We start from the raw sequence: 23,103 nt of genomic DNA, 5'->3' as shown, positions 1-23,103 counted from the left end.
CAAGTGACGCAGCCCTCCTAGGGACGGCATGGAAGAGCACCAGTAAGCCAGTGACTCAGCCCCTGTAATAGGGGTAGAGGCAGAGAATCCCAGTGAAGAGAGGGGAACTATTGTATCTATTGTATTACATGAACATGTGTACATGTCTAGATGTTAGTGACCCATCCACTAAGTAGATTCATTAAAATTACATTTAGACTGAAAAAGATGGCTTTTAGCACATTTCTTATCGAGGGTATCAGTCTTGCATCAAATAGTGAATTCCACTGTATGCAGAATGCTGCATGCATGTCTGCACAGTGTTATATTTTCACAGCTCACTGTCAGTAAATATCATACAGTAAATGTTTAACTACAAGAGAGTTGCAAGCCTGCAAGGTAGAGTTATTTAAAGCTTTGAATGGGTCGATTGGGTTTTGGAGGTGTGTGTTTACAGCAATTGGGCAGGGTTGGTGTGGCCTGTGGTGGAGGGGCCCAATCTGATACAGTTGAAGTTGGGCGTTTACATACACTTAGGTTGGAGTCATTAAAACCCATTTTTCAACGATGCCACAAATTTCTTGTTGTCAAACTATAGCTTTGTCAAGTCGGTTAGGACATCTACTTTGTGCATGACATAAGTAATTTTTCCAACAATTATTTACTGACAGATGATTTCACTTATAATTTACTGTATCACAATTCAAGTGGGTCAGAAATGTACATATACTAAGGTGACTGTGCCTTTAAACAGCTTGGAAAATTACAGAAAATTATGTTATGGCTTTAGAAGCTTTTGATTGACATAATTTGAGTCAATTGGAGGTGTACCTGTGGATGTATTTCAAGGCCTACCTTCAAATTCAGTGCCTCTTTGCTTAAGATCATGGGAAAATCAAATTAATCAGCCAAGACATCAGCAAAACCTCAACAAGTCTGGTTCATCCTTGGAAGCAATTTCCAAATGCCTGAAGGTTCCACGTTCATCTGTACAAACAATAGCACAACGCTACCAAATACTAATTGAGTGTATGTAAACTTCTGACCCACTGGGAATGTGATGAAAGAAGTTAAAGCTGAAATAAATCACGCTCTACTTTTATTCTAACATTTCACATTCTTAAAGTAAAATGGTGATCCTACCTGACCTAAGACAGGGAATTGTTACTAGGATTAAGTGTCAGGAATTGTGAAAAAACTGAGTTTAAATGTATTTGGCTAAGGTGTATGTAAACTTCCGACTTCAACTGTATCTTTTCATGGGGCCCAAACTCTCTGGCGGTGCCCCTGAGTAGGATACTGAACTTGAAGCAGTGAATGATGATAGTATGTGAATAATGCAACAAAGATAGGCTAAGGCATACAAAACAGAAAGACGATCGTTTCAAAAGATTTTTCTGACCGCCTGCTCCCGAACGCAGCATGAAAATGTGCACTGCGACACAATCATTTCTGTCGGGCCCCAGTTTACGTGATTATCTTGCAGGAATGCAGTCCTCTACTCTGTGGGACAGTCAAAGGACCCGGGGCTGCAGACAGACTGAGGCAAGCAGCTAGGAGGTGCCTGTTAGAGAGTAAAAATAAACACACAAAGCTCCACACCCTGAAGGGAAGAAGTTTCACTGCATTCCTGTCCTGGAACTCCGACTCACCCATCTACAAGGACATATCCGTAGCGTGTGTGCTTGTGTGCGTGTGTGCGTGTGTGTGTGTGTGTGTTTTTACAGTTGTGTTCATGACCCCTGACCAAGCCCTACCTTAATTTCAGGACCACAGTGTGGGTCATTCTCATGAAACTGACATTTGACCAAAAAATTCTCATGTCATTTTTTACAAAATGCCCTCTTGGATCACTGAGATTATAATCTGTATTTATCGATTTCATAATTGTTATAATGTTTTTTGATCAGATAGTCTGAAAAGTAATAAATAAATCAATCGAATTTACATTGTTCCCTTAATGGAAACTGAATTTAACATAAAATATTTAAAATGAAATTATAAAATTATAGTAAAATTAAATCAGACTTTTTCTCAATTTTAGATATTTCGGTCATGAGAAGGGCAAGCGGGGTAAAGGGGGTGTTTGAGAAAAAGAGCCTCATTCTGAAGGCATATCAGAAAAAAATGACTTAACTTCTACCACTCTTCAAGATAATGCATCACTGGTGAATAAAACTTAGTTAAAAACTGATTGGAGATTTTGCACTAACTCGAATAATTGTTACGGTAATGAGACACATGTCCACAGGCACTGTGTTTGTATGAAAGAAATATGATAGTTTAATGTAAACTTCAACTAGTATAGTATTTGTATGAGTTATGGACAATCTACAGCAACGTATTTTGTGTTTTATTGAAATACCGTACAGTCCCTCATTCCCTCTTCTTTTTTCCCCTTTCCCCCACTCCTTTCCTCCTTACCTATCTAGCTTTATTTTTCCTCTGCCTTGATGTAACAGGTTGTATCTCTGTATACTGTACAGAGGCAAAGCCTCACAATTGTGACCGACCGCATCGATTCGGTCTTATGTAGCAAAAGTTTGAAATGGTGTTTTTTACATTAGATAAAAGTAGACTCGGAGCTAGAAATTTGTATATCATCAGTTGACGAACAATGAGAAAGTAATTCTGCTTTGAAAGTTGATAAACCTGTAATTCCACTTTTGAGAAATTGACATTTGAATATTTTGGTACACCTACTGGAGAGCTCTTTGTCTACAGCCATTCATCATCGTTCACACACTCTTAATCATTAGCCCCACGTGAGGCCATGTGGTAAACACACGCTAAAATCTAGCAATGGAGGCAATGCCCATGATTTTGGAATGAGATGTTTGTGCAAATCAATTACTTAAAAATCAGACAATGTCATTTTATGGATCCATTTTCTGGATCACAGTTGAAGTGAACCTATGATAAAAATTACAGACCTCTACATGCTTTGTAAGTAAGAAAACCTGCAAAATCGGCAGTGTATCAAATACTTGTTCCACCCACTGTATTTGTGAAAACTGGAGAGCTCTCGCAAATAAATCGGGATCTGATCAATTGTGAGCTGGGAATTCTGTCTGTTTTATTGAAGACCAGAACTTTACAACCTCTGGGTTTCAGACAGATAAAGATAATTGGAATTGATGAAAATTTATTACAAAATTACTTAACAGAACTACAAAGGGAAGCACTGCCACAAGCTGCCCAGTGACTCCAGCCTACCAGATGAGCTAAACAACTTCTATGCTCGCTTTGAGGCAAGCAACACTGAAGCATGCATGAGAGCATCAGCTGTTCCAGACAACTTTGTGATCACGCTCTCCGTAGCCGATGTAAGACCTTTAAACAGGTCAACATTCACAAGGCCAGACGGATTACCAGGACGTGTACTCCGAGCATGCGCTGACCAACTGGCAAGTGTCTTCACTGACATTTTCAACCTGTCTCTGACTGAGTCTGTAATACCAACATGTTTCAAGCAGACCACCATAGTCCCTGTGCCCAAGAACACCACGGTAACCTGCCTAAATGACTACCGACCTGTAGCACTCACATCTGTAGCCATGAAGTTCTTTGACAGGATGGTCATGGCTCACAACAACACCATTATCCCTGAAACCTTAGACCCACTCCAATTTGCATACCACCACAACAGTTTGCTACTGTTATTTTATTGTTACTACTTAATTATTTTAATTATATTTTATATTTTTCTTCTTTATTTTATTTATTTTTTAATTCAGTTTATTTTATTAAATACTTTCTTAACACTTATTTTTCTTAAAACCGCATTGTTGGGTAAGGGCTTGTAAGTAAGTATTTCACTCTGAGGTCTACATCTGTTGTACTTGCGTGACAAATAGCATTTGATTTGATTTAATCCCTGTTAGTGAGCATTTCTCAATTGCTAAAATAACCGATCCAGCTGACTGATTAAACAGGATGATCATTACACAGGTGCATCTTGTGCTGGAGACAATAAGGGCCACTCTAAAATGTGCAGTTCTCTCACACAACATAGTTCTCTCACACAATCTCAAGTTTTGAGGGAGCATGCAATTGACATGCTGACTGCAGGAATGTCCACCAGAGCTGTTCTCAGAGAATGTAATGTTCATTTCTCTACCATAAGCCACCTCCAACGTCATTTTAGAGAATTTGGCAGTACGTCCAACCGGCCTCACAACCGCAGACCATGTGTAACAACGCCAGCCCAGGACCCCCACATCCGGCTTCATCACCTGTGGGATTGTCTGAGACCAGCCACCCGGACAGCTGAAGAGTATTTATGTCTGTAATAAATCCCTTTTGTGGGGAAAAACTGTTTCTGATTGGCTGGGCCTGGCTCCCCAGCGGGTGGGCCTATGGCCTCCCAGGCATGTGAACTCCATAGATTGGGGCGTAATGAATTTATTTAAATGGACTGATTTCCTTATATGAAATGTACCTCAGTGAAATTGTTGCATGTTGCATTTATATTTTTGCTCAGCATTCATTGCCTTCGGAAAATATTCAGACCCCTTGATTTTTTCCACATTGTTAGGTTAGTCTTATTATGAAATTGACAAAATAGTTTTTTCCCTCAATCTGCATACAATACCCCATAATGACAAAGCAAAAACAGGCTTTTATTTTCACATGACATTTACATAGGTATTCAGACCCTTTACTCAGTACTTTGTTGAAGCACCTTTGGCAGCAATTACAGCCTCGAGTCTTCTTGGGTATGAGCTACAAGCTTGGCACAACTGTATTTGGGGAGTTTCTCCCATTCTTCTCTACAGATCCTCTCAAGCTCTGTCAGGTCTTGGCATTCAGGCCAAAGAGTTGAATCTTGATTTCATCAGATCATAGAATCTTCCTTCTCATGGTCTGAAAGTCTTTAGGTGCCTTATGGCAAACTGCAAGCGGGTTGTCATGTGCTTTTTACTGAAGAGTGGCTTCCGTCTGGTCTCTCTACCATAAAGGCCTGATTGGTGTAGTGCTGCAGAGATGGTTGTCCTTCTGGAAGGTTCTCCCATCTCTACAGAGGAACTCTAGAGCTCTGTCAGAGTGACCATCGGGCTCTTGGTCACCTCCCTGACCAAGGTTCTTCTCCCCCGATTGCTCAGCTCTAGGAAGAGTCTTGGTGGTTCCAAACTTCTTCCATTTAAGAATGATGGAGGCCACTGTGTTCTTGGGGACCCTCAATGCTGCAGAAATGTTTTGGTACCCTTCGCTCGATCTGTGCCTCGACACAATCCTGTCTCAGAGCTCTACGGATAATTCCTTCGACCTCATGGCTTGGTTTTTGCTCTGACATGCACTGTCAACTGTGGGACCTTATATAGACAGGTGTGTGCCTTTCCAAATAATGTCCAATTAATTAATTTACCACAGGTGGACTCCAATCAAGGTGTAGAAACATCTCAAGGATGATCAATGGAAAAATGATGCACCTGAGCTCAATTTCGAGTGTCATGGCAAAAGGTCTGAATACTTATGTAAATAAGATATCTGTATTTTATTTGTAATACATTTGCAAACATTTCTAAAAACCTGTTTTTACTTTGTCATTATAGGATATTGTGTGTAGATTGCAGCTGAATTATTTAATCAATTTTAGAAGGCTGTAACGTAACAAAAATGTCGAAAAGTCAAGGGGTCTGAATACTTTCCGAAAGCACCGTTCAGCAAACACATGGATTCCAGGGGTTTGATGCCATTCCATTAGCTCTTTTCTGGCCTAATGTGCTTTAAAACTATGTTTAGCTGATAGGTATAACCCTGCCATGTGAGAGTCTCTGTTCATTTAACTTATGTTATTTTAGCAAATTGTTATATTGCCTATATGGCCCAAAATTTGGGTGGACCATGGCTGCCAAGCGAGCTGCATCACATAGCCTACGCCTAAAACAACATTTGTACGACTGCGGTCGGGTTCGGAACCAGTTCTTGTGGTAGCAGGTGAGAGTGGGACTAAAAAAACTTTGGGAGTGAGCGGGTGCAGTGGGAAAAGCTGCAGGAGCTGGCGGAAGAGGAATGGAGATATCAGTCCCGTGCAGAACCTTACCACAGAGCTCGCACAGACTCACAGACCACAGCTGCCACACTAATGAACTAATCAGCAGGCGGCATACATACTGCACAGATATACATTTTTAATGACTATAAAGATATATATTTTACTTAAAGAAATTATTCAATATAAATGCAAAAATGTTCTGGAGTTAGTGGAGTTTGTGACAAAGCTCCTTCTGAATTATACTAAATAAATATACTCCTTGATGGATTATACCACTACTAGCTTGCTTTCTTGCTTATGGCGCGGCAATGTGCCAGATGATGGCATACCTTAGTTCTCTGTTGTTTATGAGTGAAGGGTCCTCTTTTCTGAGACCAGTGTCTCAGCAGATCCTAGAGGAAATGTACAGTATGCTGTATGACATCAATCCTTCATTACCAGCCATTACTAAAGGCAAAGAATATACACTGCTCAAAAGAATAAAGGGAACACTAAAATAACACATCCTAGATCTGAATGAATGAAATATTCTTATTAAATACTTTTTTCTTTACATAGTTGAATGTACTGATAACAAAATCACACAAAAATGATCAATGGAAATCAAATTTATCAACCCATGGAGGTCTGGATTTGGAGTCACACTCAAAATTAAAGTGGAAAACCACACTACAGGCTGATCCAACTTTGATGTAATGTCCTTAAAACAAGTCCAAATGAAGCTCAGTAGTGTGTGTGGCCTCCACGTGCCTGTATGACCTCCCTACAACGCCTGGTCATGCTCCTGATGAGGTGGCGGATGGTCTCCTGAGGGATCTCCTCTAAGACCTGGACTAAAGCATCCGCCAACTCCTGGACAGTCTGTGGTGCAACGTGGCGTTGGTGGATGGAGCGAGACATGACGTCCCAGATGTGCTCAATTAGATTCAGGTGTGGGGAACGGGCAGGCCAGTCCATAGCATCAATGCCTTCCTCTTGCAGGAACTGCTGACACACTGCAGCCACATGAGGGCTAGCATTGTCTTGCATTAGGAGGAACCCAGGGCCAACCGTACTAGCATATGGTCTCACAAGGGGTCTGAAGATCTCATCTCGGTACCTAATGGCAGTCAGGCTACCTCATGGAGGGCTGTGCGGCCCCCCCAAAAAATGCCACCCCACACCATGACTGACCCACCGCCAAACCGTTCATGCTGGAGGATGTTGCAGGCAGCAGAACGTTCTCCACGGCGTCTCCAGACTGTCACGTCTGTCACATGTGCTCAGTGTGAACCTGCTTTCATCTGTGAAGAGCACAGGGCACCAGTGGCGAATTTTCCAATCTTGGTGTTCTCTAGGAAATGCCAAACGTCCTGCATGGTGTTGGGCTGTAAGCACAACCCCCACCTGTGGACGTCGGGCCCTCATACCACCCTCATGGAGTGTATTTCTGACCGTTTGAGCAGAAACATGCACATTTGTGGCCTGCTGGATGTCATTTTGCAGGGCTCTGGCAGTGCTCCTCCTGCTCCTCCTTGCACAAAGGCGGAGGTAGCGGTCTTGCTGCTGGGTTGTTGCCCTCCTACGGCCTCCTCCACATCTCCTGATGTACTTGCCTGTCTCCTGGTAGCGCCTCCATGCTCTGGACACTAAGCTGACAGACACAGCAAACCTTCTTGCCACAGCTCGCATTGATGTGCCATCCTGGGTGAGCTGCACTACCTGATCCACTTGTGTGGGTTGTAGACTCCGTCTCATGCTACCACTAGACTGAAAGCACCGCCAGCATTCAAAAGTGACCAAAACATCAGCCAGGAAGCATAGGAACTGAGAAGTGGTCTGTGGTCACCACCTGCAGAACCACTCCTTTATTGAGGGTGTCTTGCTAATTGCCTATCATTTCCACCTGTTGTCTATTCCATTTGCACAACAGCATGTGACATTTATTGTCAATCAGTGTTGCTTCCTAAGTGGACAGTTTGATTTCACAGAAGTGTGATTGACTTGGAGTTACATTGTGTTGTTTAAGTGTTCCCTTTATTTTTTTGAGCAGTGTAATATAATAGTAGGTTTAGAAGACAAAAATGGGCTGGCTCAAAAACAATTGATCATCAGAAATATACAGGCATTTATTTACAGATATATCTGCATTTGCATAGACAAAGTTAAAATATGTATTGTGGTAAACAGATTTGGAAAATTATTTAAATGCATAATTTAGCAGAGATATTTCCACTTGACAGTATTAAAGTTTACAAGTTGTTTATAAATATATATGTATGTATTATTACTTTAACCCAACCAGAAGCTTGAGGGGAGGGCAGGGAAGAGGGGGCATCAACATCATCATTATTATCATTATCAACATCATCCTTATTTTCAGCACTATTATCATTATTGACATCGCAACAATTGTTGGTTCTTTATCAAGTCATGTAAAAAGTTCATCATTACAAGTCATCATAAGCATGAGTACAAATATTGGTTTGAACATGCATCATCTCAGTACTGTAATGTGAGTCCTTGATGCTAATCTGGATATCTTACTGATGCTCTGCTGACCGCTCTCTGTCTGAATACAGTGTGAACACAACCCAACCCAACCCCGACCCCTGACCCTGACCTGAGTTCCAAACAGATAACTCCCACCCCCACTGCAATTTTTATACAGTTAAGTACATGCTGGATTACACACAATATTTTTGCAATGAAGAATTACTCTCGTCTTATAAATCCCCCCAATCAAGGCCCTTGGAGGTGATAGGAGACTGTGGCCCCCGGAAGCCTTCCTTACTGTAGCAATATACTATCACTAACATGACCTAACTAATGGTTCAAATCACTGTCTGAGACCACATGGGCTTCGTCAGGCCCCAGTCCCCTGTCTGTTTCCATGGTCTCCTGAGGAACAGTAGGAGTATTTGGGCTCATCTGTAGTGGCTTCACCTAAGGGTTAATTAAAACTGTAAAGAAAATCAAGAAGGGAATGAACAAAAACTCATGGAATGCAGAAGATAGAAACATTAGGATTGAAAACAATTCGTCAGAACAGCTGAGGATCAACCTGTAACTGAACCAAGGGTCTCCTACACTTTAGTCTGACGCTAGGTCATCACCCTACATGCAGGGAGGAGAACGGGCACCTATAGTGAGGTCCTAATATAAATTGGGCCCCATCCTTTACCTTATCACATTAGCCACGTGCTGCTCCCTACAGCAGGAGACCTGATAGACCGGTCTCATGCCCTCAGCGTTCTGTCTCTGTATCCATAACACCACGTATCCAGCCATCCTTCAATACATCCACCCACACAAAAATCAGGATGTATACATCCGACTCCATCTCTCTCTCCACCTAGTAAAACATCAACTCATTCTGAAGCTTCATTTGACATGTCAACAACAAACCAGTGTATATGAGAGAGATGGAATGGGAAAGATACAGTATCTCTTTGTTTGCACACATATTTCTATATATTTAGTCATACCATTAATGAATACAAATAGACATTATGTTGAAATATACATTAATATGAACATAGTGAACGAGTAAATCAGCTCCCTTCATACCTTCCCACAGAATATTTTATGGAAATGTCCCAGTGAAGGCAAGACACTACAGATGAACCATCTTTGGATTTGGTGAGCACATGCTGTCAAAAGCTTTTTTTCTGTGGGAAGAGCATTAGTAACGCTTGACCTTTAGAATAGAGGAGGGCATTCTGCAGCATCAACACTCCAGGGGTAGAGAAGGGGCTTTCCTGAGTTTTCTTAAAGGTATATGTAAATGTATAAACTTGGACAGCTTCTATAAGGACAAGTGTAATCTCTTTCACTTTTCACCCTCCTATACATCACTCATTCTCCTCTCTTTCCACATGCACACTCCTTCTCTCACTTTCAAATCACTCTCTCTACTGTCTCTGGTGGGATGTTGACCGTTAGAACCTGGGACTGCATGTAAGTTCATCCTTACAGCATCATAGTCATATACAATCTTAATTGTATCCTTTTGTCCATTATAAGCAAAATGAACAAACAATAAAGAAATATAAACATGTTCCCCATCCCGGACCCTGCACCCCCTCCAGTTCTGAAAAGATACCTTCCTGCTTTGACTAGCAGGTGGAACATTATGGAGAAGTGTGTTTTGTTTTGTTCGGAGACGAGAGTAGCACTGTAGCAGTGAAGCAGTGAGCCAGACAGACAGACTGGTTTGTAGTAGTTTAGAGGGACATGCTGGAGTCTCAGGGTGGGGGTTATTGAAGGGTTAAGTTGTCAGGTGTAAGAGGGATGGGGGGAAGGTCGCCCCTCTCTGGAGAGTAGATTCAGTTGGGTCTTCTAAAAGGTTTGTTCGGGGATTACAGTGTTGAACGGATGGTCCCACAATGTGGTGCTGATTCCAAACCCTGCAGGGGGAAACCAATGCATGTCATCAGTGAGCGGACCGAGTCATAAGGTATAATAGATATAAGAACCATACGCTGAACTGCAGAGACGTATGAAGAGTCTGAGGTCATATACTTCACATTCTATGTCCCTCATTCTCTTCATTAGAAGTTACTATGCCAACAGAAGTATGGTGATGCAAAGAGACTATTCTGGTCCTTCTTACCTGCTCTTTGGTGCTCAAAGTGGTGCTTGACGTGGTATGCCTTGAGGCTGTACAGGTAGGTGTTTCTCTGAGGGGAGCCGTAGTGAAGGTAGTAGTGGGTCATGTCGTACACCACGTACCCAAACAGCCCCCCCACAAACAGGGACACCCCCAGGGTCTCGGGGAAGGCCTTGGTTAGCAGCAGGTAGAAGCTGCCTACTACCACTGAGGCCAGGCCAGGAGGAAAGACCAGGCGGGAGCCATCGTAGGGTGACTGAAGGGAGGAAACAGCAGGATTAAACATGGTGTTAGTTCAGGAGCAGATAGACATTGACTTGTTACTGAAAAAGTTGGTTTTATCAGTTATGCATATGGCTTGGCCTAGATTTGGAACAAAAATGATATCCTCCTGCAGTTTCCCAAGTTTCTGAATTCCAAATTAATCATAAACCAAAGAGGTATTAAACACATGTAGGTACTTATCCGTTTAAAAAAAAAGACATTAACATTTAGTTCCAGAGTATCATTCACTCTTCTGTGTATGTCCGTATCTCACCTTATGATGCTGTCCGTGCAGCAGGAAGTGAATGGTGATGAGGTAATAGTTGTGGGCGGGCGGGCGCATGTGGAAGACGAAGCGATGAATGCAATATTCGATGAAGGTCCACATGACCATGCCCATTATGAAGATGAGGGGAAAGCTGTACTTGTGCACCAAGACGGAGTAGTCTGGAGATGGAGGTGGTGGGACAGATACAGGATATAGATATCTACTAGACTGTACATGGGGAAAAGCATGTATTGGCTGGCTGGCGAGAGAGAGAGAGAGAGAGACAGAGATATGATTGGGTCTGTTACCTGTGCTGGCAAACAGTCTGGTTGTCTCCAGTGCCAAGGTGGTGTAGCAGTACCAGCTGAGATAGAAGACCAGTGGCATCCACACAGCAGGGACCATGTACCTACATGCAGACAATCAAATGACTTATTTAAACCCAAGCTTATCTTTCTGGGATAAGTGCATTTCTACACTGTATGGGCCGATTTATCGGACAGAGATTAAGCCAAGTCTGGGACTAAAAGTATGTTTAATAGAGTCTCCATTGAAATAGCCTTTTAGTTCAGGACTAGGCTTAATCTGTTTCTGGAAAACCGTCCCGAAGTGTACGTTCTTCTCTCTTACCAGGACGTTTTAGTGCTGGCCTCTAAAAACTCGTTCCCGAACAGGCGAATGGGCCGGTCCACAGGCTGGTGCACCCAGGTGTCATATTTCTCTCCAAGGTGGCCCACCTGCCAGGCCAGGGGCTTCCGCCAGTCCACCAGGTCCTGCAGGAATAGCAGGGGAGCCACGGCTCAACTTACAACACAGTACAGTAGCTTAAGGCTTACAGCACACAACACAACAGTACAATACATTCATACAGCATCATACAATACAAGGTGATTCTAATGTTTTAGAACCCCATTAGCACCACTTCTGCCTAAAAGCTTGAATTGTCAAATTGCATCTTTTTCATGGAGAATCGAAATCCAATGGAAATTGGACTCGATAACTTATTTCAGTCATAACTTTATGTGACAGTGAGATCACTTTGGCTTGGCCCTCCTGACTGATGGTGTTCTGTCCAGCAGGTGGCGGTAGAGAGACTGAGACAGATGTCCACGGGAAAGTCTCCACCACACCACACTTCAGACCCAGGAAGTAGAGGTGTTGTGCAACTCCCTGATAATCGCGTGATCCAATCTCTGTGAAGGATCTGCAGATCATATATCTGTCCATACCCTTTACTAAACGTCTCCTTTAACCGTTAACGTGACCTTGGATAGAGACCAGGCAGACTGAGATGGGCTTGTTCTTAGAGTCATGGTCTCCTCTGCACTGTAATAAATTATAGGGTGGGTCAGGTTTATATAGACTGCATGAAATATATATTTACTATACTGCCCTACCAAGCAAAAAGGCAGTAACTGCTCATAGTGTGGAACTGAGAAAAATTACTTTTATTTACTTTATGCAGTTACTGCTAACATGAACCCCACTTTCTCCAAAACACAATACGAGGCAGGATACTTGTCCACATGATTAAGCATGTATTTAATGTAGCAAAAATGACCAGTTACAAATGAGCAGTTACTTCCTTTTTGCTTGGTAGGGCAGTATAGTAGACAAGTTTGGATCAATTTAGAGAAACAAAAATGTAAACAAACCATTCATTGAGGACATCGATTGTCTTGGGGTAGGAGGTTAAAAGTGAGGAATGGGGTTTCAGTCAGGTATGTGTTGAAAAGCAAACAAGCAGGTCAATAATATAACAATGAGTGACAAAGGTGTCATGGTATTCAGGCCACAGATTCCTCCACTGTGTAAGTATGTAGGGCTGAATGAGCCAAGAGAAGAGACGCTGCACTAGGTATGTAACAAGCAATGGCAAGCATCATGCCATCGCTCAACGCATCACAATGACAAACACACACAGCTGGCCTTGGCCGCCCCTGTTGCAAAGTAAAGGTGACTCGCTGCTATTCACTAGCTAATCAAAAACATTCCTAAGGCCTGAGAAATACCTGTTCTGTTAGTGAGAACAAAGGAATCTCTCCCTGCATACCGTACCCTGTCTATCTATACTGAACACAGATAAACCTTCCACATATCTTCATATCTACTACAAACGGTCATAAGCTATGATTATGAATGCCCCGAAGCAGCTCCCCCACGGTCTTCAATAATTCGCTGTGAAAATGTGTGGGCACACAATTTTTAGCAAAGCCGGGTGAATGACTGTGCGTGGTCACGTCTCCATCTTTCCCAACTCTCTCACTCTATGTGTGCGTTCGTAAATTCACTTTGGAGTGCCAGAGAGTGCTCAGAGTGTGCTCTGGGCATTCGTAAATTTAGAGCGTTTCGCTCTCGTGGGGTTCAGAGCCCACACTGGACTCTCTGGCCAAGGAGTAGGGTTGATCCAAGCGTTCTGACCTCACAACGGCAGTCAAGCACCCAAGCTAACTGGCTAAAGTTTTCTATCTTGCTAGCAACTTCCAGACATACATGAGAGAACACCTCACTCTGACCATTTTTCTCACCCTAGCAGAGCTGGTTAGGCTGTTTTCATGTTATCCAGAGCATTTTGTGACTAGTATTACTTTGCTGCTGGCAACAATTGAATTAATATTTGTTTAACTGACACCGGACATATTCCACGGGTGTTGAGCATTCGGAAATTCATCAGTTATTCAGATGAGTGCTCTGAAATCAGAGTAGATAGCCAGAGTGAATTTACGATGTGTCAATGCAGCAGTGTACTGTAGCTTACAGGCCACAGTCAGAGCAGCAAGAGCGTTGAACTCAAGGGCCTTGGACCAGACACATTGATGTTGCACAACCCTGGCTGCCTGCTACACTGCCTGTGTAACCGATGTGAAATGGCTAGCTAGTTAGCTGGGTGCGCGCTAATAGCGTTTCAATCGGTGACGTCACTTGCTCTGAGACCTTGAAGTAGTTGTTCCCCTTACTCTGCAAGGGCCGCTGCTTTTGTGGAGCGATGGGTAACGATGCTTCGAGGGTGGAGACATAGCTTCACAGTGTTGGGCCAATGACGACCCAGTACGGCTCTGGGATCTGAGCTCAACTCTACTCTGACTGTAGTTGAACCCCATAACCAACCCCTGATATCACCTGTCACTTCCTGCCTGGCTGAAAGCCTGCAGTGGTTAGGTTTTGATGTTCAGCCTGATCAAAGAGGGAAGTCCAGAGGACCCTGCGGGCATCCTCTAGATCAGTGGTTCTTAACCAGGGGTAGTTGAGAGGACTCATGAGACCATAGGCCTATTGGTAAAATGCACGAGGGGGTACTTCAGGGGTACTCCGGCCAGAGCTAAATTCAATTGGTGGTACAGTAACCTAAAAAGGAAACACTGCTCTAGAACTTTCTTACTCTTTTCTTCTTCCAGTTTTCTTTCTGATTCTCTCTCTCCCTTTATTTTTCTCTCACCGTGTCTAGGTCGACTTGACTGCATTTGCTGAGGGGTGAAGGCTCCTCGTCCACAGTGTGCTCCTGGGTCTTCCTCCTCTCCCTCACTGTCTGTGGAACAACGGGAGACAAAGGTTGTGAGCTGCAATTCAAAATGCGAACATGGCAGGATGTCCATTAAGGCACTCGCGCACACTGACACTCCCAACACACACGCACAAACACTCACTTCATCATTTGCTCACACACACATAATACGCATATACATTTATACAGACTCTATATACACCACGTACACTCACTCACATATAAGGCCAACAGATGGTTAAATAGCTATCACTAGCACCTTATAGGCTGCTTCCCTATATACATAGACTTGAAATCCTTGGCCACTTCAATAATTGGAATAATAGTCACTTTAATAATGTTTACATATTTTGCATTACTCATCTTATATGTATTTACTGTATTCTATTCTAGTCTATGCCTCGTCCAAATATTTATATATTCTTAATTCCATTCCTTTACTTTAAATGTGTGTGTATTGTTGTGAAATTGTTAGATATTACTTGTTAGATATTACTGAACTGTTGGAGCTAGAAACACAAGCATTTCGCTACACCCGCAATTACATCTGCTAAACATGTGTATGTGACCAATAAAATTTGATTGGATTTGACTTGATCACATACTCTGCTGCTACTCTGTTTATCATATATCCTAATACCTTACACCAATACATAGCTCTATCACTTGAGTATCCCTGCACATTGTAAATATGGTACTGGAACATACTGACCCTATATACAGTGCCTTGCGAAAGTATTCGGCCCCCTTGAACTTTGCAACCTTTCGCCACATTTCAGGCTTCAAACATAAAGATATAAAACTGTATTTTTTTGTGAAGAATCAACAACAAGTGGGACACAATCATGAAGTGGAACGACATTTATTGGATATTTCAAACTTTTTTAACAAATCAAAAACTGAAAAATTGGGCGTGCAAAATTATTCAGCCCCTTTACTTTCAGTGCAGCAAACTCTCTCCAGAAGTTCAGTGAGGATCTCTGAATGATCCAATGTTGACCTAAATGACTAATGATGATAAATACAATCCACCTGTGTGTAATCAAGTCTCCGTATAAATGCACCTGCACTGTGATAGTCTCAGAGGTCTGTTAAAAGCGCAGAGAGCATCATGAAGAACAAGGAACACACCAGGCAGGTCCGAGATACTGTTGTGAAGAAGTTTAAAGCCGGATTTGGATACAAAAAGATTTCCCAAGCTTTAAACATCCAAAGGAGCACTGTGCAAGCGATAAAATTGAAATGGAAGGAGTATCAGACCACTGCAAATCTACCAAGACCTGGCCGTCCCTCTAAACTTTCAGCTCATACAAGGAGAAGACTGATCAGAGATGCAGCCAAGAGGCCCATGATCACTCTGGATGAACTGCAGAGATCTACAGCTGAGGTGGGAGACTCTGTCCGTAGGACAACAATCAGTCGTATATTGCACAAATCTGGCCTTTATGGAAGAGTGGCAAGAAGAAAGCCATTTCTTAAAGATGTCCATAAAAAGTGTCGTTTAAAGTTTGCCACAAGCCACCTGGGAGACACACCAAACATGTGGAAGAAGGTGCTCTGGTCAGATGAAACCAAAATTGAACTTTTTGGCAACAATGCAAAACGTTATATTTAGCGTAAAAGCAACACAGCTCATCACCCTGAACACACCATACCCACTGTCAAACATGGTGGTGGCAGCATCATGGTTTGGGCCTGCTTTTCTTCAGCAGGGACAGGGAAGATGGTTAAAATTGATGGGAAGATGGATGGAACCAAATACAGGACCATTCTGGAAGAAAACCTGATGGAGTCTGCAAAAGACCTGAGACTGGGACGGAGATTTGTCTTCCAACAAGACAATGATCCAAAACATAAAGCAAAATCTACAATGGAATGGTTCAAAAATAAACATATCCAGGTGTTAGAATGGCCAAGTCAAAGTCCAGACCTGAATCCAATCGAGAATCTGTGGAAAGAACTGAAAACTGCTGTTCACAAATGCTCTCCATCCAACCTCACTGAGCTCGAGCTGTTTTGCAAGGAGGAATGGGAAAAAATGTCAGTCTCTCGATGTGAAAAACTGATAGAGACATACCCCAAGCGACTTACAGCTGTAATCGCAGCAAAAGGTGGCGCTACAAAGTATTAACTTAAGGGGGCTGAATAATTTTGCACGCCCAATTTTTCAGTTTTTGATTTGTTAAAAAAGTTTGAAATATCCAATAAATGTCGTTCCACTTCATGATTGTGTCCCACTTGTTGATTCTTTACAAAAAAATACAGTTTTATATCTTTATGTTTGAAGCCTGAAATGTGGCAAAAGGTCGCAAAGTTCAAGGGGGCCGAATACTTTCGCAAGGCACTGTATATATATATATATATATATATAGATACACATACACAGTAGTGTGCTTACTTACTTTCTCGTGTTGTTTTTATTGCTTTCGTGTTTTTGTTCTACCTTATGTTATTTTTAGTATTACATTGATTACTGCATTGTTGGGTTTAGAGCTTTCAAGAAAGGCATTTTACTTTACTTGTACATGTGAAATTAAACCTTGAAACTAAAGCAAATGATGCACAATATAATGTTACCATGGGTACATACAATTTGGTTTAGATGTGTGTGTGTGTGTGGCGAATCATAACAGGTATTTGTTTCTGCACATCCCCATGGCTATACTCCAGATTATTTAATTACATTATAGTATCAGCGTTGCCACCTGTATGGACTGAGTATGATGTCCAGTGTCCACCATTACACTCATGATGATCAGATGTTATTTGCATTCACTCAAACAGGCACGGTACATTCTCCCATTTATTGACTGTATGAGTCAGAGGCATAGAGCATATACGTCTGCCTTTGCAATTTGCCCTGAAGAATGGGAAGGACGTAACATGGACACAGCCCTGATTATATCTTAAAGCGCATTTCTTTCAGTTCATATTGTTTGGTAAGGCATCCTTTTATGTATGTCTCAGGGCACATTACATGGCTGTCTGGGTTTATGCTCAGGACCAAGTAATCTCAAAGGGTAGCTCTATCAGCTGATCATCATGATTCAGCCATATTATAGGTTGTCATAAAACTAAGTGGGTGAAAATTATAGGGAGGGGAAGGATAACTAGATCCTTGGATAGCCATGCTGTCAAGCTTAGTGAAATGTAACGTGAGGAGTTTGTACAATTAAAACAAATAGGCAGAGGCATGCCTCAGTTTGTAACCCAATGCCCTGCATTGGGTGTTGACTATGGGTGTTGACTATTTACACAAAGCGACAAAGTAACTATTTAACAACGGAACACACCTCCATCCTTAACTTTTCAACAATAACTTTAGATTCCATCATTCATTCTTATAAAAGGGCAGGCGAATATTCCAATATGAATCCCATGCTCATTTCTGAAGGTGAATTTCATAGCTCAAGTTACGAGTGGGGGTAAGAGATGGTTTTATTGACCCTAGTCTAAACCCTCCTGTCACAGAGTTGATCTGTGGTATCTTGAGCAACACATTTGACCTAAACTACCTGGTGAAGGTTCGCCTCCCTGTGATCTAGGGTTAGAGTCTGTCTTTCAGTGTCATCCCTCCCATCATGTCTGTCCTGTGATAGTCTTCCCATTCCCCTCCTTTCCCAGGGACAAGGCGAGGCCATCTCTTTTTCTCTCCCGGGCATCCCCTCTCAGCTCTCCCTGGTCGAGTCATTGCCTGGCAACTCCTCTCAGAGTCAGACAGGTGCAATATTAATCAGGTGTAAAGCGGCAGCTCTCTCCATCTCAACTCTCCAGCTACACAAATGATTAACCAAAACCCTCCTCTACTCCCGCCCTCTTACTCACGCATCTCCACGGCTACGCAACACCTCATTTGTTCTCTCTAAATCCTAACTACATCTCACTCTCTGCCTCCTCCAACCTTTTCCACCATCTCTCTCACTCTCTCAATTTGATTTAAGGGCTTTATTGGCATGGGAAACATATGTTTACATTGCCAAATCAAGTGAAATAGATAATAAACAAAAGTGAAACAAACAATTAAAAAAATTAACAGTAAACATTACACTCACAAAAAGTTCCAAAATGTTATTATTTCTCTCCCTCTCTGTGTGGCAAATAAATTTACTTTATGTCCTGAATAAAAAGCATTATGTTTGGGGCAAATCCAACACAACGTCACTGAGTACCACCCTTCATAATTTCAAGCATGGTGGTGGCTGCATCATGTTATAGGTATGCTTGTCATTGGGAAAAACTAGGGAGTTATTTAGGATAAAAATAAACATAATAGAGCTAAGCACAGACAACTCCCAGACTGAACCAGGACAACCTGGTTCAGTCTGCGTTCCAACAGACACTGGGAGGCAAATTCACCTTTCCGCAGGACAATAATCAAAAACACAAGGCCAAATATACACTGGAGTTGCTTACCAAGAGGACAGTGAATGTTCCGGAGTGGCCTAGTTACAGTTTTTGCTTAAAATGTCTTGAAAATCTATGGCAAGACTTAAATGGCTGTCTAGCAATGATCAATAACCAACTTCACAGAGCTTGAAGAATTGTACAAATATTGTACAATCCAGGTGTGCAAAGCTCTTAGAGAATTATCCAGAAAGACTTAACTTTGGCAGCGATTACAGGTGTGATTCTGACATGTATTGACTCAGTGGTGTGAATACTTATGTAAATGAGATATTTCTGAATTTCATTTTCAATACATTTCAATAAAATACTTTCTCAAGGCACTATAAATGTGTTCCATGAGCTTACTTAAACTATGTTGAATGCAAATACAACACACAAGCAAAAAAAAAACATGTCAACTCACATGATGGAAACTCAATTACAGTTATAAACAGATGCACAAAAAAATACAAAGTTAATGATCACCTAGGCAGAACTTTTATGGCACCAGAGGCAGACACACCGTTCATACGTGAGCTTCAGCATGTTTTAATCTTTGGTTTATGACTCACTGATATTTCAATGTATTAGTGCAACTGAACTGATTAGCTGTTTTAACACCCAGTTAATTTTATAGCAAACAATTCACAATTTCCCTTTGAATGTACTACGCTACGCTACATTACATTGCAATGTTTCCTCATAAGGCAATACACTTCAATAAAATAGAAAATCAAATTTCCATCATTTCTATCCCATGTGTGATCATTGAAGACATCTTTCACATTCATTGATGCACAAATCCTGTCTTGAGCATTTGGTCATAGGTTCTCATTGACATCGCAGTAAAGCACTTCATGTCCTCATTGTTCATGCACCTTGGAAAAACCTTTTGGCATGGCAATTCCAAGCCTGACATTGGTCAGTATTGATGTAATTGCATGCTCCTGCGTAGCAAGTGATTACTGAGCGCCAAGTCTAGGTCCAAAAGACTTAGCAGCTAGGTAGCCTAGTGGTTAGAGCGTTGGGCCAGTAACCGAAAGGTTGCTAGATCGAATCCACCAAGCTGGCAAGGTAAAAATCTGTCATTCTGCCCCTGAACAAGGCAGTTAACCCACTGTTCCTAGGCCGTCATTGTAAATAATAATTTGTTCTTAACTGACTTGTCTAGTTTAATAAAGGTTTAAAAAAATAAAATTAATAAGACTCCTGAACAGCTAATCAAATGGCTACCCAGACTATTTGCATTGCCCCCCACCCACCCCTTCCCCTCTTTTACGCTGCTGCTACTCTCTGTTTCTTATGCATAGTCACTTTAACTCTACCTACATGTTTATATTACTCAACTAACCGGTGCCACCGCACATTGACTCTGAACCGGTCCCAACTGTATATAGCCTTGCTATTGTTATTTTACTGCTGCTCTTGAATTATCTGTTACTTTTATTTAACACTTATTTTTTCTTAAAACTGCATTGTTGGTTAAGGGCTTTTAGGTAAGTATTTAACTGTAAGGTGTATTTGTTGTGTTCGGCGCATCTGACAAATAAAATTTGATTTGATTCATCCATTGCCAGAAGGAGGGTGGCACGCTCATGGCGATGGCAATTTCTTTAAACAAAAAAATACAAATAATGTTTTATTGTCACATACACTGGATAGGAACTGTGAAATGTGCTGTTCGACAGGGTCAGCCATAGTGGTACGCACTGGAGCAAATTAGGGTTAAGTGCCTTGCTCAAGGGCAGATTGACCGATTTTTCAGCTTGGATAGTCAAAACAGCGACCTTTCGGTTACTGGCCCAGCGCTCTGGTAGTCTCTGTCGCCCAATCATACACCTTCCACCTGTATTGTAATCATGTATCATGATGCGTAGCGAACATCAAACACTGATTAAGTTTGGAGAAGAATTTACTATGAATTTGTCTGTTGTACCAAGTCAATTGAAAAAGTTTTGAAACAACTACCTTTATGATGATCTGCTTTGAGTTTTGTACTAAGGGTTGTGAAAATGTACCACATACTGTACTTGTGAAAACTGCACCAAAACAATTGAAAAAAAAAAGTATTACAACACTAAAAATGCCATTGAATATTACAGCTGGCGTGTTAGCATTTCTGAAGAGGAACAGAACATATTATTTCCCAGAGAAGTCTTAAGAGAGTATTGTCATAAGACCACTGAGAAAGTGAAGAAGTGTAGAAGCACCTGAACTGATTCTACGTTGTAACCGGAGTTGAGTTCACTGACTTATTGGAAGGCTTGGTTGGAATCAGCAGCAAATTGGAGTCTGGCAATGATTGTTCAGGGCCTAGTTTTTATCACCCTGGGCAATGGCTTTGATTTGAAACCAGCATGTGTGGAAATATGGCCACTCTTAACATGGACCTGAACTTTAGGGTAAGTTATTGTGAACCGAACACAGGCGTCAGAGCCAACAAGTGTGTAAATCAACTAGCTTACTGATACTTATAGCAAGCCATAATATAATTGAATAAAAAAATACAAAGTTATCCGTTGAAGTTCTAGACTGGTAGCTGCTCCAGCAGAGCAGTGTCTCGGTGTGTACTGTGTGTGTGTAGGGATTTGACTATTCCATGTGAAATGGGAGAGGGCCTGAGGAGAGGAGAGAGCGGAAGGCTTTAATTTGCTCAGCCAGGGTGGGTAAGTGAGGGATGGATACTGCTAAGAGAGAGGCAGGGCTATTAAGTAAGGTCCTCTACACCAGACCAGTTTACCTCCCATCCACTGAACACACTCACTCAGGTAGGCCTCACCATGGTAACACATCAGAGTAGAGGAGCGGACAGAGGGCCTCCCATCAGCTCATAGCGTAGAGTACAGTGTCCCCTCACAGACATCTACTCAGTCTCAAAATGTGAAAACAGACAGTCACATGCGCACACATTAGTTTCATCGCTTGGGGCAAGACAAGCCGGCATAAATCTGACTAGGTGTACTACACAGAATAGGGTTGTGCCTGTGTATACACCTACTATGTGAACTATGACAATGTGTGGAACGCAAGGAATATTGACAGAGGTGACATGGTGTATTGAATTACTGTTAGAGTTTGCAAATACTGTACTATACACTTTTTACACCCCTGGTCACAGCATACAATTTAGGTTAACAAAATACGTACTCAAAGGTCATGGACCACTCATCTCTGATGTTTGTGGGTGTACAATTAAGCAATAAGGCCTGAGAGTTCTTATGCATGATTCAACACAGAAGGCCTTGATACAGAACTTAGCTGTGGTATATTGGCCATATACCACAAACCCCAGAGGTGTCTTATTGCTATTTTATACAACGGGTGGATCTAATCCTGAATGCTGATTGGTTAAAACAGCATTCCAGCCGGTGTCTATGCCACAAGTTACCACCGGCTAAATCTGTGACGTTAAAATGCCTATTTACTCTGTTCCATCTGACTGCTCAATCCACTGTCTCATCAGCCCAGCCAGGCAATTTATAAACTTGATCTATACTATAAAAAGCATCTAGATATTATCTCACATTTCTTTTAGAATAACATTTAGTTTTCAACAGCGGAGATTTGGATAAACCTTGCTGTCTGTCTCCGACATTTGCAACATTGTTTCAATATTCAAATTCGATCTCCAGCTGTCCCATAGTAATGAACGTGTCGGGACGAGACAGACAGGCAGGCAGGCAGGCAGGCAGGCAGCGTTTCTCAACAAGTCAAAATCATGAATCAGCTGACATCCTTTTTATGGATATATACAAATAAATGTAAATTCAAAAAAGGTAAAACGAAATGAAGTGCATCTAGTTTGCAGTCTTCCCAGCTTCAGTTTGAAGTGATTGTGTTAGCTGTGTTGTTGGCTAGTTCCTCTGAACAACAGTGTCCTGATGAGAGAGCACATTCTCTATGCCAGGCGAAATAGCACCTCATTAGCTCATTGTTATGGATGTATCCAAATAAATGTCACTAGAAAACAGCTTAAACAAACGCAAATGCAGGTACTTTTCTGTTAATCTGGCTGCAAGCAAAGGATAAGAATGTTGCCAGCCAGGACGGCAATGGAACATTTACAACCAACGACTGGGTCGCGTCCATAGATACAGAACAAAAAGACTGAACAA

General features: G+C 41.9%; 1 protein-coding gene across 1 annotated transcript in view; it reads right to left on the bottom strand.

The window, feature by feature from the left end:
* Positions 1–8,060: 8,060 nt before the first annotated feature.
* LOC110493994 (fatty acid 2-hydroxylase) overlaps positions 8,061–23,103 on the bottom strand; it is a 32,574-nt gene continuing 17,531 nt past the window's right edge. The window contains exons 2-7 of the mRNA XM_021568646.2: positions 14,537–14,626; positions 11,731–11,873; positions 11,409–11,509; positions 11,107–11,279; positions 10,572–10,824; positions 8,061–10,365 (exon numbers count right to left, since the gene is read on the bottom strand). Coding sequence (XP_021424321.1) covers positions 10,298–10,365; positions 10,572–10,824; positions 11,107–11,279; positions 11,409–11,509; positions 11,731–11,873; positions 14,537–14,626 — 828 coding nt within the window. The 3' untranslated portion in view covers positions 8,061–10,297. The remainder of the gene's footprint in view (positions 10,366–10,571; positions 10,825–11,106; positions 11,280–11,408; positions 11,510–11,730; positions 11,874–14,536; positions 14,627–23,103) is intronic.

Source organism: Oncorhynchus mykiss, chromosome 2 (genome assembly GCF_013265735.2).
Source record: "Oncorhynchus mykiss isolate Arlee chromosome 2, USDA_OmykA_1.1, whole genome shotgun sequence".
Classification (NCBI taxonomy): domain Eukaryota; kingdom Metazoa; phylum Chordata; class Actinopteri; order Salmoniformes; family Salmonidae; genus Oncorhynchus; species Oncorhynchus mykiss.
This window is presented reverse-complemented; position numbering and strand designations above follow the sequence as displayed.